General features: G+C 50.9%; 1 protein-coding gene across 1 annotated transcript in view; it reads left to right on the forward strand.

The window, feature by feature from the left end:
• The window catches only part of gabbr1b (gamma-aminobutyric acid (GABA) B receptor, 1b), a 75,783-nt gene that overhangs the window by 11,014 nt on the left and 46,900 nt on the right, over positions 1 to 17,869 (forward strand). The window contains exons 6-20 of the mRNA XM_069915585.1: positions 2,593 to 2,696; positions 4,462 to 4,552; positions 6,317 to 6,428; positions 6,517 to 6,816; positions 8,039 to 8,094; positions 8,740 to 8,827; positions 8,956 to 9,080; positions 9,306 to 9,503; positions 9,643 to 9,916; positions 10,252 to 10,461; positions 11,376 to 11,822; positions 13,598 to 14,013; positions 14,584 to 14,672; positions 16,708 to 16,820; positions 17,048 to 17,135. Of these exons, the coding sequence (XP_069771686.1) occupies positions 2,593 to 2,696; positions 4,462 to 4,552; positions 6,317 to 6,428; positions 6,517 to 6,816; positions 8,039 to 8,094; positions 8,740 to 8,827; positions 8,956 to 9,080; positions 9,306 to 9,503; positions 9,643 to 9,916; positions 10,252 to 10,461; positions 11,376 to 11,822; positions 13,598 to 14,013; positions 14,584 to 14,672; positions 16,708 to 16,820; positions 17,048 to 17,135 (2,711 nt within the window). The remainder of the gene's footprint in view (positions 1 to 2,592; positions 2,697 to 4,461; positions 4,553 to 6,316; positions 6,429 to 6,516; positions 6,817 to 8,038; positions 8,095 to 8,739; positions 8,828 to 8,955; positions 9,081 to 9,305; positions 9,504 to 9,642; positions 9,917 to 10,251; positions 10,462 to 11,375; positions 11,823 to 13,597; positions 14,014 to 14,583; positions 14,673 to 16,707; positions 16,821 to 17,047; positions 17,136 to 17,869) is intronic.

The following is a 17,869-nucleotide window of genomic DNA, read 5'->3' on the forward strand; positions in this document are numbered from 1 at the left end:
GATTAAACCCCGTCTGCCACCCCTCGGCCCAGCTCCTCATCCTGTCAGTGTCCCTCTGCAACCTTCTACAATCCGATTGTCCCAGTCTAGTCCATTTCACAGTTTGCCTTTTCCTCCTCAGGTGCAGGTGGAGAGAGAGGGTGCAGTGGGGAGAGAGGGTGCAGGGGGAGAGAGGGAAAAGAATGCATGAAGGGTTACCATTCGTGGACTAGCTTTCTTGTGGACCCTCTTAAAGTGGATGCGATTACCTCCAGTCTAATAAATGCCACGAGGTTTTGAATAGGTTCAGAAAACCTTTGATAGGGCTTCTCATTCCCCTGATGTTCCAGCTGAGAAATTTGGCAGGGCCACCCCCATGCCAAATGAACCCTAACCCTAACCCTAACCTTAACCCTAACCCTAACCCTAACCCTAACCCTTAACCATGGAAATCACCAGGCTGCGTAGACAGGGAATAATACAGGGCAAAATAAGTAGGAGGAATAAAATACCTCCGATGACCCACAATAAGGTACGCCACCAGGTTCCTCCAAACCATTTGTCAATCCAATTTAATTTTGCAAAAGGATGCCAGGTTTGAACAGGTACATGGGACAAAGTACGAATATTATCAGCGATTTTTCGAATGGCTTGGCCATTATCATCAATCTGTAAGCAGCAGTTAGTCAAATTAAGCTTTCCACATACACCTCCTTCCGTGGCTAGGAGATAGTCTAGGGCTAGACGGTTCTGATATATAGCAGAGCGCATTTGACCTTGCTGGGATGCAAGTAATTGCAGGGCTAGAGCTGTTTGATTTGTAACAATTTCAAGGACTGCTTGTAAGCGAATAATGCGATTTAACATATAAATAGGAGTACGATAACCCCAGGATCCATCTTGAGCCCATGTAGCGGGACCATAATATTGAATTATGCTTTCTGGAGGCCAATCATCTCCCCATTGTCCCAAATGTACCGTGCTAGAGCGGGGCTGACGGTGTAATGTATCAAAAACCTTCACTCCTAATTTATGACCGTGATCGTGGGGTAGGAGGAAAAATTCTGGGCGGATTATTCCTAGGAAACAAGTTCCACTCCACTGTAAGGGGAGACGAGTATAAGCTTTATTACCACATACCCAGAATAATCCATTTGGGGATACTCCATACCCCCTTTCCCAAACTCTTTTAAGAACAGGGTTTGACTGGTATGGTCCTGTGATGGTGGAACTGGTACAATTCCAAAACTGAATACTGCTATTAGACAGGGGTAGGCAATTAGTTTTAAAAACAGTGGATAAGAACCAAGTCAGGGGTTTAGGAAACCAAGTGAAAATACCAGGCGAAATGCGAATCCATACAGCCTTGCAGGGACTTTTTCCTACTGGGTATTTGCCGGTTCGTGAGAGACAATAAAAACCAGAGGGGACGTTAGAGAGAGACCAAGTTTCTCTTGATCTCATTCGGTTAGTTGTCCATATTCGGGAAATCATGGTCAATGAATTGAGGGACTCCCCCCACCAAGGCCACTGCTCTGACATCCGTGGACCCCCGCAGACCCAACAATTGGTTACATTAAAAGTTCCTGCAATTTTAGTTGCAAGATCTACAAAACGGTTATCTCCCCCAACTGCATGACCGAAACTTTCATGGTTATTTGGATGGACTCGAATTAAGTCCGGCTGTCTTAAAGGGGCAGGCACTTTCGAGTGTAGAGTGGAACTTTTCATTGGAACAGTACGCTGGTGTATGCAAAACCAGAGTCCATCAGGGCATGGTGGGCCTGAGTCACCCTTCCAACCGTTAAGAGGGAAAGGAATGGTATTAGGAATCTGTATATAATGACCCATATTATTTCCTTCTTTTTCCACACAAGTGGTATATGGATGTTGGGTGGTATTTTCTGCCCAGCATTTCTCAGGAACTGAGGTATGGGAAATAAAATTACCCTCCTTTCTTCCCCAAATGTGGTCCTGAAACAGGACCACTGTGTCTCTGCATTTCTTACATTTCACACCTGATAAAGACATAGGCAAACTAAGAAAAATCAAAGAACATAACAATAACATTGTGAATCAAGTCTTTCTGCGAAATCGCAAAGTAAGAGGTTTTTCTCCAGGAACACAAGTCCAGTCTGAGTTCGTATCAGGGTCCTGAGGCGCCTCTACAGGTCCCTTAAATCTGGATGCGTGCGTCCACCCCTTCTCTCTTGTTCGTGCTGCAGCCTCTGTAGTTAAGAGAACTTGGTATGGACCTTCCCACTGGGGCTGGAGTTTTTCAGTTTTCCAGGTCTTGATGAGAATCCAATCTCCTGGTTCCACTTTGTGTAAAGAAAAGTCTAGAGGCGGTGTTTGTGCCAATAGTCCTCTCTTTCGTAAATCTGTAAGAGAGCGTGACAGTGCCTGTAAATAGTTCCTAACAAATATATCCCCTTCCCCCAAGGTGGGACACCCCTCAACTGTACTTCAGAAGGGAAGCCCAAACATCATTTCATAAGGGGACAATCCTACATCTTTTCGTGGGGCAGTACGAATTCTCAATAAAGCCAGGGGCAGACACTTTATCCAAGGCATTTTAGTTTCCACCATTAATTTTGTCAATTGCATTTTTAGGGTTCCATTCATACGTTCAACACTCCCTGAGCTTTGTGGATGCCAAGGGGTATGCAATTTCCAAGAGACCTGTAATGCATTACAAATCAATTGCTGGATTTTTGAAGAAAAATGTGGACCCCTGTCTGAGTCTATAGAATCCATTATACCATATCTGGGGATTATCTGCTCTAGGAGGAGGCGAGCTACTGTAGAGGCTGTAGCATTTACTGTTGGGAAGGCTTCCACCCATCGGGTAAAGTGATCTATTACCACCAATAGATACTTCCATCTTTGGACTTGAGGTAACTCTGTGAAGTCGATCTGGATACGTTGAAAAGGGCGTATGGCTAATGGTTGACCTCCCATGGTCCTTGTCCTCATTACCTTCTTATTAATTTTTGTGCATAGGTGACAATTCTGCACCTCCTGTTGGGCCAAGGTGTAGATTCCCTTACACACATATTCTCGAAGCACTGTGTCACATAAGGAGACATTACAAGCCCATTGGACATGGTGACAGGCCATTTCGGCTCACGCGTCCGTGCTACCCAATCGCATCCAATTTTCCTACACCCGTTTATAAGCCGGAGACCCCTGGAAACGGGTGCCTTGTCCGTGGGGAATTATTCCCTTGTGCATGGGCAAGGGTCGGAGTGTGGCAGGGAGTCTAGGAGAGGAATGAACTGGGTGGCGGGACTGCCAGAGACTGGTAGGAGGGTCAGCAGGTATGCGAGGGGGGGCGCCTAGGGCACTGGAGAGTTCCTAACCGTGTCAGAGGCTCGGACTGCCGGTGGTTTGTTCTGGACTTTGTGTGGGTGCGGGAGCTGGAGATGAATCTAATGTAATGGGCCCAGATGGCCCCAAAACCCAGCAGCAATAGAAATTAACCGTGACAAATGGTGACTTAAACAAAAGTTCCTTTTAATTATCTTTAAACATGAAAACAGAATCACACTTGAACTTAACCCTCTTCTAATTCTAAGTGCACGTGTATGTAATGTGTGTAAGTTCAGAAAAGTTATTTAATTCACAGTCCAATCTCACTTCTCACTCCTCCAAGTTTACTGGTTGCAGCCAATTCTTATACTGTGCACAGAATTTAACATTTATGAAGTTCACCAGCCTTTGATGCTTGAAAGGTAAATGGTTACCGCTCAGGAAGGTCTTGTTGGTTTTCAGTGAGAGATTTGTTTCTTGTTGGACACAATCTGATTCCTTCCGATCAGCCACTTCAGTGTCTTGCCGAAGGAACTGGCACCAATGTTCCTTCTTGTTTCCCTTATTCCAAGTGAAACATTAAGCTGCCTGTCCTCTCCTCTTGTATGGACCACAAGGGGTTTGACCAGGGTGAACTAAGCACTCACAACCCATCTTCCAAAATGTGGTTTTCCACAAGCTTGCCAGCTTGTCCTGTTCCAGTTCCAGCTGCTGCTGCTAACTGTAAAATTGTGGAACTGATCTCTCTTTCTCTCCCTCTTAGAGAAAAGCCTGTTTGACTGCCTCTGCTTCGAAAACCACATGCTGCTCTTAAAATTCTCTCTCTCTCTCTCCTGCACCCTGTCTCACTCTCTTCATCCTGTCTCTCCCCCTATACCCTGCACCCTCTCCCCCGCAACCTCTCTCCACCGAACCTTCTCTTCCCCGCACCCTCTCTCCCCCTGTACCCATTCAGAATAAAGACTGGAGGCTGGGAGAAGAGTCCAGACCAACAAAAGTTGTTAATCGGATTTGACAAGAGGAGACCGGCCAGTCTCCCGTCTTTATCCTGATGCCTTATTGTTCTTTGCTTCTACCTTGAGCAAGGGCCCAGGCCCAAATCATCGATGGGCACCATGAGACCAGTCGGTTGCCTCCAGCATCTCTGTGTTTTTTTTACTGCAATCACAGCTTCTGCAGATATCTGTGCTTCAGTCGGGACATATGGGTCAGCACAGGCTGGTCGGGCCTAAGGGTCTGCCTTCCCGCAGCATGACCCCATGTGGGTGACAGGCGGAGACAGCGGGAGGGGTGGTTCTCTGATGTGTGTGGGGGGTGTGGCGAGGGAGGGGGGATGGAGAAGGAGGGGTAAGGAGAGAGACCAGGGGGAGGTGGGCGAAGGTGAGATCGATCTTGATGCTGTCGGGAGAGAGGGTGTTGAGCTGGAAGAAGAGGTGATGTTCACCCATGGATGCCAGGCGTCACCTGTGGAGCGACACTGCCCTCCGGTGGCCACAGAGCGGACTGCAGAGTGCAGTTAATTCAAAAGGGAGGCAAAAACTTCTTTAACCAAAATCTATTTATCAGGCATCAGGATCAACTTTGTGTACGTGGCGCTCCTGTTATTAACACACGGTGACATGCCCCCCTCACCACCAGGCTCCCCACCCCCTGACCACCTTGGCCGCTTTGCTGACAGTATCGTCAGTATATTAGCACAGCATAGGCCCCTCAGCCCACAATGTGGTGCCGTCCTTTAGACACACATGTCAAACTCTGGCCCGCGGGCTATATTTGGCCCGCAAGATCATATTAAATATATATTAGAGTTGGCCCGCTGGCCACCACGCCAGTATAGCGCATGCACACTGAAGGTGAAAATGAAGATGCCAGAGGTGTGGAGGGATCTCAGAGTCCCGAATCTCGGGGATCGGAGCGCCGCACTCAGCCCGCCCAGCTCCCGGACACACAGACACGGCTGGAGTTGGGGACCATCCTCGCTGGGTCTGCACTTCAGCGGCGGCGCCAGACCGAACGTCTCATTGGCGATGCCTTCCCTCTCGCTCCATGCGTGGCGGACCCTGCCTCCCGCACCTTTTGTTGGAGATGAGCACGGCGCCGTGAGATCACAGTTTAATCCCTCTCCAACCATGGGAGGGGGGTGGGAGTAACGCGCTCTTCTCAGCCAATTCTTCCACCGCCCCGGACGCCGGCGTTTCAATGGGGGGTTCGGGTGACTTCGTCAGGCGACCGACCTGTTGGTCCAAGACAAGGGGAGAGCATACAAACTCCACACAGACAGCACCTGAACTCGGGTGAACGTGGAGCTGCGACCCCACATTCCACATCAGGACTGTGTGTAAGATTGGGAGCAGTGAGACGGAAGCTTATTTTGTTCCTGTGATTTAAGCCTTTCTTGGGGTGGGGGGGTCCTTCTCTGACCACTTGCCTAACAATTAACCTAATCAGATGTGGAGTTACCACAATACAACAGTTCTCAACCTTTTTCTTTCCACTCGCATCCCTGTGCCATTGGTGCTCTGTGATTAGTAAGGGATTGCTTAAGGTGGTCTGTGGGTGGAAAGAAAAAGTTTGAAGACCACTGCTTTAATCATCCCTCATTGACTCGTCATGTGCACGGTTTCAGACGCTAAAGGAAATGGGCCAATGACAATGAAAGAGTTTATCCAAAACTCTAATTAAACATTTATTTTAATAAGAAAAAGTTTAACATTACATATGTTGAAAGAGGAGAAAACATGCAGATGTTGTTGAAAATTTTCAATAAATATTTAGTTCGGCCCTCGACTTAGTCCAAGTTTTTAATTTTGGTCCTCCGTGAATTTGAGTTTGACACCCCTGCTTTAGACCCTCTCTCTCCCCCACTTTCAATTCCCCCACGTGCTTGTCCAGTTAGATTTCACCCATGTACCTGGCTCCCCTGCTGACCCAGGTCGTGCATTCCACACACCAACCACTCTCTGGGTAAAACCTCCTTCTAACCCAGTGGTACTCAACCTCCTTTCCACTCACATCCCACTTTAAGTCATCTCAAGCCAACAGTGCTCTGTGATTAGTAAGGGGTTGCTTAAGTGGAGTTTCGCAGAGCTGCGTCACCGCCCCTGGGCTCTTCAGCTCCGTCCCTCGACTTCTGAAAGGTAACAGGCCATTGGCTTCCTGGATGACTCTGTCAACCCTGTGAGGCAACTTGCAGGTAATTTCAGAAAATGGGACCCCTCACCCCAGGACCTTCTGCTTTTCCACACAACCATTAGCGTCCATGCCGCCCAATCGCACCCCATTATCCTACACACCTTTAGAAGCCAGAGCCCCCTGGGAACCCCCCTCCCAATGGACATGGGGAGAACATTCAACTGATGCCAGCAGCCGATCTCAGAGGGGAACAGGTCAAAAAGAGTCGACAGGTGCTTTGTCCGTGGTGAAATGTCCCCTTGTGTGTGGGCAAGGGGTGGAGCCTGGCAGGGAGCCGAGTGGGAAAATGAACTGGGCGGCAGGACTGCCGGAGGCTGGCTGGAAGGGCAGCAGGTATGCGAGGAGGGGGGGGGGGGGGCACCCAGGATGCTGAAGGCTTCCTAACCGTGTCGAAGGTTCGGGCTGCCAGTGGTTTGTTCTGGATTTTGTGTGGGTGCGGGAGCTGGAGATGAATCTAATGTAATGGGCCCAGATGGCCCCAAAACCCAGCAGCAATAGAAATTCACCGGGACAAATGGTGACTTAAACAAAAGTTGCTTTTAATTATCTTTAAACATGAAAACAGAATCACATTTGAACTTAACTTAACGCTCTTCTAATTCTAAGTGCACGTGTATGTAATGTGTGTGTAAGTTCAGAAAAGTTATTTGATTCACAGTCCAATCTCAATTCTCACTCCTCCAAGTTCACTGGTTCCAGCCAATTCTTGTACTGTGCACAGAATTTAACATTTATGAAGTTCGCCAGCCTTTGATGCTTGAAAGGTAAATGGTTACCGCTCAGGAAGGTCTTGTCGGTTTTCAGTGAGAGATTTGTTTCTCGTTGGACACAAACTGATTCCTTCCGATCAGCCATTTCAGTGTCTTGCAAAAGAAACTGGCCCCCTCAGTATTCTCCAGATGATAACCTCTTTCTTTCAGGTCACCACAGAGTTCTTTCTTGGTTCGCTTATTCCAAGTGAAACATTAGGCAGCCAGTCCTCTCCTCTTGTATGGACCACAAGGGCTTTGACCAGGGTGAATTAAACACTCACAACCCATCTTCCAAAATGGGGTTTCCACAAGCTTGCCAGCTTGTCCTTTTCCAGTCCCTGCTGCGGCTGCTGACTGTAAAATTGTAGAACTGACCTCTCTTTCTCTCAGAGAAAAGCCTGTTTGACTCCCTCTACTTGGAAAAACCACATGAACCTCTTAGAATTCTCTTTCTCTCTCTCTCTCTCTCTCCTGTGCTCTGTCTCACTCCCTTCATCCAGTCTCTCCCCGGAACCCTGTCTCTCTCCCCTGCACCTTTTCTCCCCCTCCACGCCCACTCTATCTCTCCCCCTTCACCCTGTTCCCCCCCCCCCCGCACTCTCTCTGAGCTGCCGCAACCCTCGTCTTTCCCCCCCCCCCACCCTAGCACTGGCTGTTTTCTCTGAAGGGAACCCATTTCCACGAGTTGTGCAGCGGGTTGGGCGCAGGTCAACGAACAAGTTCCGAGGCAGAAGGTTGGGTGGGCAGCCCCTCTTCCCCCTCCCTGAAAGGGCTGAATCCCTCAAACTCTGGTGATCCTTTAGCCCCTCGCTCCTGATCCGCGGCTGCCCTCTTGGGGGGGCATTCACGGGTCGAGGTGGTAGGGCGAGCTGACTGCCTGCCTGTCTTTCTGGGTGATACCTTTGCGCTGTTGGCGCGGGAACACGTGGCGTCCAAGGGGACGCGGGGGAGGGGGGGCGAGTTCCGGGGACGGTGGGGCCTCCAGTGTGGAAAATCGTGTTTTAAGTTGTCGTGTAGCAGAGAGGTGGTGGTAATTACTGCTTCTCTCGTCATTGTTGCCACGTGTTTTTGGTTTGAGTTGAAGTTCAGTTTGTCTGTGGTTTGTGTTTGTAATGTTGAATAAAGTTTGTGGGTTTCTATATAAAAAAAAGTTTAGGCGGCAGCAATTCAGGCAGCGGCCAGCAGGTGGCAGAAGCAGCACACGTGTCTCCTCTCTCTCCCTGTATCTCTTTTTAGCTCTCTCCTTTCTCTCTTTTTCTGTATAGCTGTTTCTTTCTCTCTCTCTCCCTCTGTCTCTCTCTCTTTCTCTGTATAGTTGTTTTTCTCTCTCCCTCTGTCTCTCTCTCGTTGTCTCTCTCTTTCTCACTCTCTCTCTTCCTCTCTCTCTCGTTCTCTTCTCTCTTTCTCTCTCGTTCTCTTCTCTCTCGCTCTTCCCCCCCCCCCCTCTCTTTCTCTCCTTTCACAGAGCCAAAATGAATTCTCACACTTCTCTTATCACATCCAGTTAACACCCGGACTCCTTCCCCAAGCCGGCCTTCAGTCTTTGTTCTGACGCCTTCCTGTTCCTCGAAGAGGGGCTCAGGCCCCGAAACGTGTCGTTCATGTAACTTTACCTCTTGCGGACGCCGTGAGACGGGCTGAGTTCCTCCAGCGTTTCTGTGGCCCAACCGGGATAGAATCCCTTTATCCCCACTCTAAGTTTCTTTCATGTCTGAATTAGTGGCAGCGTCCGGCTGTGTGGGACGCCGCTCAGTAAGAAGACTTGGTCCATTCTCTCCCTTGTGATCAGGGAGTCGGCCGCGCTCTCTCCCCAGCCGCCGAAACCCTCGCCTTCCCACCCCCACCGTCAGGGGAGCAGCGTTTGATTTAGGTGGCGCCAGTTGGTTTCCCCGAAGGGAACTGGTTTCCAGGAGTTGTGTGGGAGGTGGGCGCCGAGGCAGAAGGCTGGGTGGGCAGCAGTGCAGGCAGCGGCTAGCAGGTGGCAGGGGGTCTCCCGACTGGCCTGCGGATGGAGGTGATGCCCTTATTGTCGTGTAACACGGAATTGCCTTCTGCCTAACGGACCCCGAGCACTGCCCAGAGGAAGAGAAACTGACAAGAGTCACCGATCGTCCGTGGATTTGCCTCCCGCGGACTGCGGTTCAATCCGTCGCCCATGCCCGAGCTTCAGATCCAAACCTCCAGCACGACCAGGAGCCATCGGCGCCCGAGACTCTCCCCCTGCCCTCAGCGCCCTCTTGAATCCCAGCACCGATCCCCGGGGCGCCCGTGATCCAGTCGGCTCCACGTCCTCACCCCTCAGCTGCTGAGCCCCCTTGCTGGCCCCGTGGGTCGCCTCCTCTGCCTCTCCCTTCTCAACGGATTGGGGGGGGGGGGGGTCGTTCTCCCCGATTTCTGGCGCCACCAGAGCGATTTGATGCAGGCATTCGAAAGTCTTTTGAGGGGTCAGAAGACGGGGCGGCTGGGAACCCGCAGGGGGCTGCTGGAGACGGCCTCGTGGGAACTGGGCATCAGAGAGGGCATTGCGGGCGAGAAGGGCCCCGGGCGCTGAGAGCTTCCTGGTCGCGTCGGAGGTTTGGATCTGGAGCTCGGGTAACCGATGGATTGAACCGCAGGGTCTTGCGGCTTCCAAACCAGGCGGTGATGCTTGCTTGGCTGCGGAGCTGGTGTGAAGGGACCAGGTGAAGTTCTCCGCCCAAGGAACTCAATCCTTTGGACAACTTCAACGGTGCTGTGTCCCAGCACAACAAATGCAGCCGGAAAAAAACATGAGATATTACCGCGATGACTAAAAAAATCAAATACTTAACAACTACTTAATGTTAGAAGGGAATTCAGGGATACCTCGTATAACTCGGTTTTGATCAGTCCGCGTTTTGATATAATACAGTCAGTCACCGTCCCAGAAGTCCAATCCTGGGCAGTCATCGTCCCGAGCGGTCACTGTCTCGCGCGGTCAGTGTCTCGAGTTGTCAGTGTCCTGAGTGGTCACTGTCCCGAGTGGTCACTGTCTCAGGTGGTCAGTTACCATCCTGGGCAGTCACCATTCTGAGTGGTCACCGTCCCAGGCGGTCACTCACTGTCCCAGGAGGTCACTGTCCCAGGCAGTCACCATCCTGAACGGTCCCTGTCCTGAGCAGTCCCATCGTAGCCAGTCACCATCCCTGGCTGAAGATAACTTGCTTACAAAACCGAGAGCCTTGGGCTTTACAGATGTGAAAACGCTGCAATGATCCACGTGGCGTCTGCAGTATGATCCGGCTGTCGCGGGGCGTGCGTCCTGTTTGGGCCATGGCACCAAGATACAAACAGACTTTCAACCCGCCCCTTGGATCTTCCTGCCGCCCCCTGGGGAGCTGCACTGCCCACTTTGGGAATGACTGGGTTAGCTCAGCGCTGTTCCAGCGATCGGGACCGGGGTTTGAATCCTACACTGTGAGGAGGAGGGGAGGGGGCTCTGGTTTCCTCCCACCTTTCAGTTGTAGGTCAATTGGGCGGCATGGGCTCGTGGGCCAAAAGGGCCTGCCACCATGCAATGTGTCTACGTTTAAATCCAGGATATAAGGGCGTCCGTTTAAAATGGAGATGAGGATCACGAGTCCATGGGACTTGTTGCCACGGGCGGCTGTGGATGTGTTTAAGACAGAGATCAGACTGAATTAATGTAACCTAGATTGTATACCTAAAATGGATGAGAGGGGGTGGGGGTGGGGGGGTGGCTTGGGAGGAGGGAGGGGGGGGGAGAAAAAGTCACTGTAAATGTGTGAAAAAGAAAAAGTGTATATCATGGCTATTGTGATTTATGGTGTGAAAAATAAAAAAATTTTAAAAAAGACAGAGATCAAAGGGTCACGGGGAGAAGGCCAGGGAGTGGGAACGACTGGGAGGATGGATCAGCTTGGGCCACACTCAATGGGCCTCCTGCTCCTGGATCATGTGAACCTGGAGATCACTTTTAAATCGGGGATATGCTGGAGTATTAACATCAATGTTCATTATTCCAGTGAATTCGTCTCTTGAATCCAAGGATGTAGGACGTAGGGTCCAAGGGAGTTGAGATTTTTATGCCATTAAATTAATTAATTCCTCCATCTCGATTTGACCTCATTTCTAAGTGATTCGCCACTATTTCTGGAACAGATTTCTCTTTGGTAAGCAGACATTGCCTGCAATCGCCAAGGTGAAATTACGCCCCGGGTTTCTGGCTCTCGCCTGGAAGCTGAGAGGCCCATCGCCCTGTGACCAGGCAGCACAGCAAGGTTCGGGCCCCACCTCCGGCGCTGTCTGCGCGGAGTTCGCACGCCTTCCCTGCGACTGCCTGGGCTTCCTCCGCTGCCTACCCGCCTCCCCGAAGGGTGGCTCGGTCAAAAGGGCCGCTGTGATTCGCCCCCACCCCCCCCCGTTCTCTTGGGCGGAGAATATTGGGGATTTGCACGTGGGGAAAGTGGGAGGGGGTTTGCGGGTCAGTGACCCGCCGTGCCCGTTCTGTGCGGCATCTCAGTCATGCAACGATGGCAGCTTGCATTTGGCCGCATTAGGCAGCAGGAGCCAGAGGTGGCCATTCACCCCTTCAAGCCCATTCCACCAGTCAGAGTCACGGGGTGGAAACAGGCCCTGACCAAAATGTTGCACTCACACAGATCCCACCATATTGCTCGAAATCCATCCTATGCACGGATCCGTCCGATGTTTTCTTAAATGTTGCAAAAGTCCCTGCCTCATCCACCTCCTCTGACAGCCCGTTCCACACACCCACCACCCCTCAGGCTCCTGTTAAATCTTTTCCCCACCCTCCAACCTTAAACCAGTGGTTCTCAACCTTTTTCTTTCCACTCACCTCCCACTTTAAAGTAATCCCTACGCCATCGGGGCTCTGTGATTAGTAAGGGATTGTTTAAGGTGGGAGGTGAGTGGGAAGGTTGAGAATCACTGTTCTAGACCTAATTGCTACTGAAATATTTTGCTTCAGAAAAATTGTGGTTGGTCCATTTCCTTTGGAGCTTTCAACCCATGCACATAACAAAGTCAATGAAGGATGATTAAAACAGTGGGTTTCAAACTTTTTCTTCCCACTCACCTCCCACCTTAAACAACCCTTTACTAATCAGAGCATAGGGAACACTTAAAGACACACACACACACACACTCTCACCACACAGTCTCTCTCTCACACACGGAAACACAGACTCTCAACATAATAATCAGATACTGTATATACACAAAGATATAATTGAACATAAATATTTTGGGATGATTTATTCAGTTAGAGGCACCCGATACTTGTTCTTCAATCTCCCAGTCTGTGGAAAGAAGCTGTTTCCCAGCCTGGCCATCCTGATTTTGATGCTCCTCTACCTCCTTCCTGACGGTGGTGGGCCAGAGATCCTGTGTTTTGGGTGGAAAGGGTCCACATTAATTCTTTGAGCCCTTCAAGAAAGATATCAATAAGATTGAAAGAGAAGATTTACTAGGATGTTGCCCAGACTTCAGGGACTGAGTTACAGGGAAAAGGTTAAACAGGTTCGGACTTTATTCCCTGGAGCATCTGTAATGAGGGGAGATTTGAAGGAGGTATTTAAAATTATGAGGGGGACAGAAAGAGTAAATGTAGGTCGGTTTTTCCCACTGAGGGTGGGTGAGATACAAACCAGAGGGCATGGGTTAAGGGTGAAAGGGGAAAAGTTTAGGGGGAACTTCTTCACGCAGAAAGTAGTGGGGTTGTGGAACAAGCTGAGGTGGTGAATGCGGCCTCAGTTTTTAATGTTTAAAAAGGATTTAGACAGGGACGTGGATGAGAGGGGTACAGACTGGGTGCAGCTTAGTGGGACTGGGCAGAATAACAGTTTAGCACAGATTTGAAGGGCCGAAGTGGCCTGGTTATATTTCAGCGATGCTCCTGGTAAATTTTGTCACTGAGACCCCAGTAATCGCCAGAGGTGTTCTGACGATCCTCTGGAGTTAAAGAACAGTCTGCAGACCCTGTGATGGTAGCTTAAACGGAAATGCTGGAGAAAAACCCAGCAGATCACGCAGCCTTCATCATACAGCAAAGATAAAGATGCACAACCAGCGTTTCGGGCTTGAGCCCTTCCTCAAGGGATGAGCAACATGTCCGTATAAAATGGTGGGTGGGGAGGGGCACAGCCACAGGCAGGAATTAATGGGTGGATAAGGGAGGGAGGGCACACCAGCAGACAGGGGGAGGGGGGGTTGACTCTGTGAATGGAGAGGGGTGGAGAGCTGGCGGGGTAACAGGGAGGGGGCTAGTGGAAGCCGGAGAAGTCGGGTAGATTGCCGTCCAGTGGGAGGCAGCCCAGTCAGAAAATGAGGCGTTGCTCCTCCAATTTGTGAGGGGGTCTCAGTCCGGCAGAGCACGAGACCGTGGAAAGACACATCAGCGAGGGAATGGGGATGGGCTGCCACTGGGAGATCCACGCTATTAAGGCGGACAGAGCTGAGGGGCTCAGTGAAGCGATCTCCCCATCTGTACCCAGTCTCTCCGGCATAGTCGAGACCACCAGATGCAGTGGGGGATCCTCTTGCAGACTCACGAGTCACCTGGAAGGACGGCTCGGGGCCCCGAATGGTGGTGAGGGAGTAGGTGTGGGCACACGCGGGGCATCTCCTGCAGCTACAGGGGTAGGTACCGAGGGAGGGATTGGTGGAAAGGGAGGAGTGAACGGAGGGAAGGCGAAGAGGGGAGGAGAGGTATCTGATGGTGGGATCATGTTTCGGGTGTCGGAATTTGTGGAGGATAATATGTTGGGTGCGGAGGCTGGTGGGGACGAAGGGGATCCTGCCATTACCAAGTGAGGCATGAAAGTTTGCAGACACTGTGATTGTAGTAAAAACACCCAAATGCCAGAGGAACTTGACTGGTATCACAGTGTCCATAGGAGACAAAGATATACAGGGGTGCCCCTTATCCTTGGTTTCAGTTACCCGCAGTCAACTGTGATCCGAAACTGATCCCACTTCCCCGCTCTCTCCCAACAGCCCCGTGTCAGTCCCTACACTGATCCCACTGCCCCGCTCTCTCCCCACAGCCCCATGTCGGTCCCCACACTGATCCCCCTGCTCCGCTCCCTCCCCACAGCCCCCTGTTGGTCCCCACACTGATCCTACTGCTCCACTCTCTCCCCACAGCCCCCTGTCGGTCCCCACACTGATCCCTACTTACAAGTAAAAAGTTTACAGGAACACTACAGTACCCCAAGTAGCTTTACTAAGTATATAATATGGCGTTCGCACAACGTCCACATCGCATAGCGCCCAATCTCACAGAACGTATTGTGGACGTTAGGTGGCGCATACCCCATACAGGGTTCGGTACTATCTGTGGTTTCAGGCATCCGCTGGAGGCCTCGGAACATTTCCCCTGCTGATGAGGGGAGGGCTATTTTTTACCGACGGTTCGAGCCTGAGCCCTTCTTCGAGGTATCAGTGAAAAAATACAGGCTTCTGAATTAAATGTTGTGCCTTTTAATTCAGGCAAAATGAGGAAGGGGCTCAGGTCCGAAACATCGGGGGTATATATTTACCTCCTATGGGCGCTGTGGACCAGTTGAGTTTTCTATGCTGCAATGTTCTATGATCCAGACCAATGGTCTTCAAACCTTTCCATTCACACACCACCTTAAGTCATCCCTTCCTAATCACAGTGCATCTGTGGCAACGGGGATGACTTAAGGTGGTGTGTGAATGGGGGGGGGGGGGGGGGGGCGGGGGGAGAAAAGGTTGAGAACCACTGGTTTGGACCAATGATATTGCTCTGTTGAGAGCCAGCATGAAAACCTGTGGGCTGAACAGCCTCCTCGGTTGCAGGGAGTAAGCATCTGCTGACTGCAAATGGCTGCTTGCGCGAGGAAATTAATGTCGACCGTGGTGATACGACGGTTGTTGGAAGTTACCTGATTATTTTTATTGAATTAATGCCTTGGTTTGAAAGGCAAACAGGGGAGTATTTGATAAACAGTTAAAATGCCTGTGTGCAAACATGGACAGTGGTAAAGGCTGTCAACATTGGAAGTGGTAATAAGATAACCTGTTCCATTTGTATCACAAATTTTAAACAGTTTCTCTAAGCACAAATATCTCATTTTGCTGAATTTCACACCTAAAGGAGATTTGGCTGCTTGTTTACAAATCTCTGTGTGCGTCTGTTATCATGTGAGTGCTTATATATTCTGCTTGTGTTTTGGCAAGGGCAATCGTCCACCTATTTCTATCTGTGAATCTTTATACGGGACCACAAGCCGTGGGAGCCGAAGCAGGCCATTCAGCCCATCGATTCTCGACCACTGCTCAATCATTTCCCCACTGCCCAGCCTCCTCCCATAACCTTTGATGGCCCTGGCTGATCAAGAGCCTGTCAATCTCTGCCTTAAATGACCCCAGCCTCCAGAAATCCCTCCACATCTCTGTTCTGGGCAGATGCCCTTCAGTCCTGAAGCTGTGACCTCTTGTCCTGGATCGGTGGTTCTCCACCTCTTTTCCCCCACCCCCCCCCCCCCCCCACTCGTGCATCACCACCACCGTCCGGTGCTCTGATTGGTAAGGGGATCGCTTAAAGTGGGATGGGGATGGGAAGGGAAGGTCAAGAACCACTGCTCCGGGCCCAATTGTCACTGAAATATTTTCCTTGATAAATAATTGTCATTGGTTCATTTCCTTTGGAGCTCTGAAACAGTGCACATAAGGAGTCAATGAGGGGTGATTAAAACAGTGGATTTCAAACTTTTTTCTCTCCACCCATATTCCACCTTCAGCAATCCCTTACTGATCGCAGAGCACTGATGGTGTAGGGATTACTGAAAGTGGGTTGTGAGTGGAAAGAAAGTTTGAGGCTCTCCTGCCATGGGTAACAACCTCCGTCCATTGCCTTTCGATATTCGTGGATCTGTGCGCTAGTAGTAACTGTTGGTGATATTAGAGGGAAATAGGTTTTTTTCTCTATCCGTTACTTTGCCAAGGAGTTCACTTGTGTCCGATAAGGTGTCTCAGTACCTACCACAGTAGTGGATGGGGGCGATGTGCCCCACCCTGCCTCCTTACCACCCTTTTGCGTATCTGTTTACTGGTATCAACATTTGTTGTTCAGTGTGGAAACAGGCTGTTCAGCCCATCTATGCTAACACCCTTTGTCTGTCTGGATGCCTCTTAAACGTAAACTACCCACTCTGGTAACGAGTTCCAGGTGTCCACCTCTCTCAGCGACTACCCCCCTTTTAAAACTCCCTGCTTTCACTGTAAAACCTGCGCCCTCATCATTTTTGATGAATGAACGTTCGGACTCAACAGCGCGCTGGCCCTTCTAGTCTGTGCTGCCTAGTGCCACTGACCTTCACCCTTTCCTATGTAACTGTCCAATGTTCTTTTTTTTAATTTAGACATACAGCATGGTAGCCAGTCCTTTCGGCCGCGAGCCCGTTCTGCCCAATTGGGACCTACGATCCCTGTATGTTTTTTGAAGGGTGGGAGGAAACCGGACCTCCCCCAGGGGAAAACTCATGCAGACAAGGGGAAGATGTACAAACTCCTTACAGACAGCGCGGGATTCGAACCCCGGTCTCGATCGCTGGCGCTGTAACAGTGTCGCTGCGAACCATCACGTCAACCAGGCCACCTGTAAATGTATTGTATGTCTTTTATTTAACTGTCAAAATAGAGCTCGCATTTAACAATTCAGCTGGCAGCTCGGTCCACACTCCCACAGCTCTCTGCATGAAGATGTTCCCCCTAATGTACCCCTTAAACCTTTCCCCCTTCACCCCTTACGCATGTCCCCTGGTTTTTAACCCTCCTAATATCAGTGGCAAAAGCCTGCTTGCATTTTCTGCATCTGTTCGGGGGGTGGGGTTGAGATTAGATTCTGACTTTCTACCGATCCATTCTACGCCTGTATAATATTTATACCTTGGAAGGGGGGAGGAGGGGATACAGGGTCTGTGTGGGAGAGAGGGAGGGGAGTGGAGAGGAAAGGGGGAATGGGGAGAGAGGAGGGAGGAGTGGAAAGGGAAAGAGGAGAAGGGGGAAAGGAGGGGAAAGGCAGAGAGGAGGCAAAGGGGAGAGAAGAGGCAAAGGGTGAGAGAGGAGGGAAGGAAGATGGAGGGGAAGGGGAGATGGGGAAAGGAGAGGAAGGGGAGATGGGGAAGGGGAATGGGGAGGGGAGTGGGGGAGGGGAGGGGAAGTAAGATGAGAGGGGAGGGGAAGGGGTGGGGAGTAGTGGGGAGATGAGGGGGAGGGGGAGATGGGGATGGGAGGGGGAGATGGGGAAGGGGAGGGGAGGGGAAGTAAGATGAGATGGGAGGGGAAGGAGTGGGGAGATGGGGGGAGGGGGGAGGAGAGGGTGTGATGGGGAGGGGTGGGGGGATGGGGGAAGGGGAGGGGAGATGGGGAAGGAGAAGAGGGGAGTGGAGATGGGGAAGGGGAGATGGGGAAGGGAGAGGGGGAGATGGGGAAGGGGAGAGATGGGGAGATGGGGAAGGGAGAGATGGGGAGATGGGGAAGGGAGAGATGGGGAGATGGGGAAGGAGAGATGGGGAGAAATGGGGAAGGGAGAGATGGGGAGATGGGTGGGGGAGGGGGAGGGGTGGGGGGAAGGTGAGGGGGAGATGGGGGAGGGGAGGGAAAGA

Source organism: Narcine bancroftii, chromosome 2 (genome assembly GCF_036971445.1).
Source record: "Narcine bancroftii isolate sNarBan1 chromosome 2, sNarBan1.hap1, whole genome shotgun sequence".
In the NCBI taxonomy this organism is placed as follows: domain Eukaryota; kingdom Metazoa; phylum Chordata; class Chondrichthyes; order Torpediniformes; family Narcinidae; genus Narcine; species Narcine bancroftii.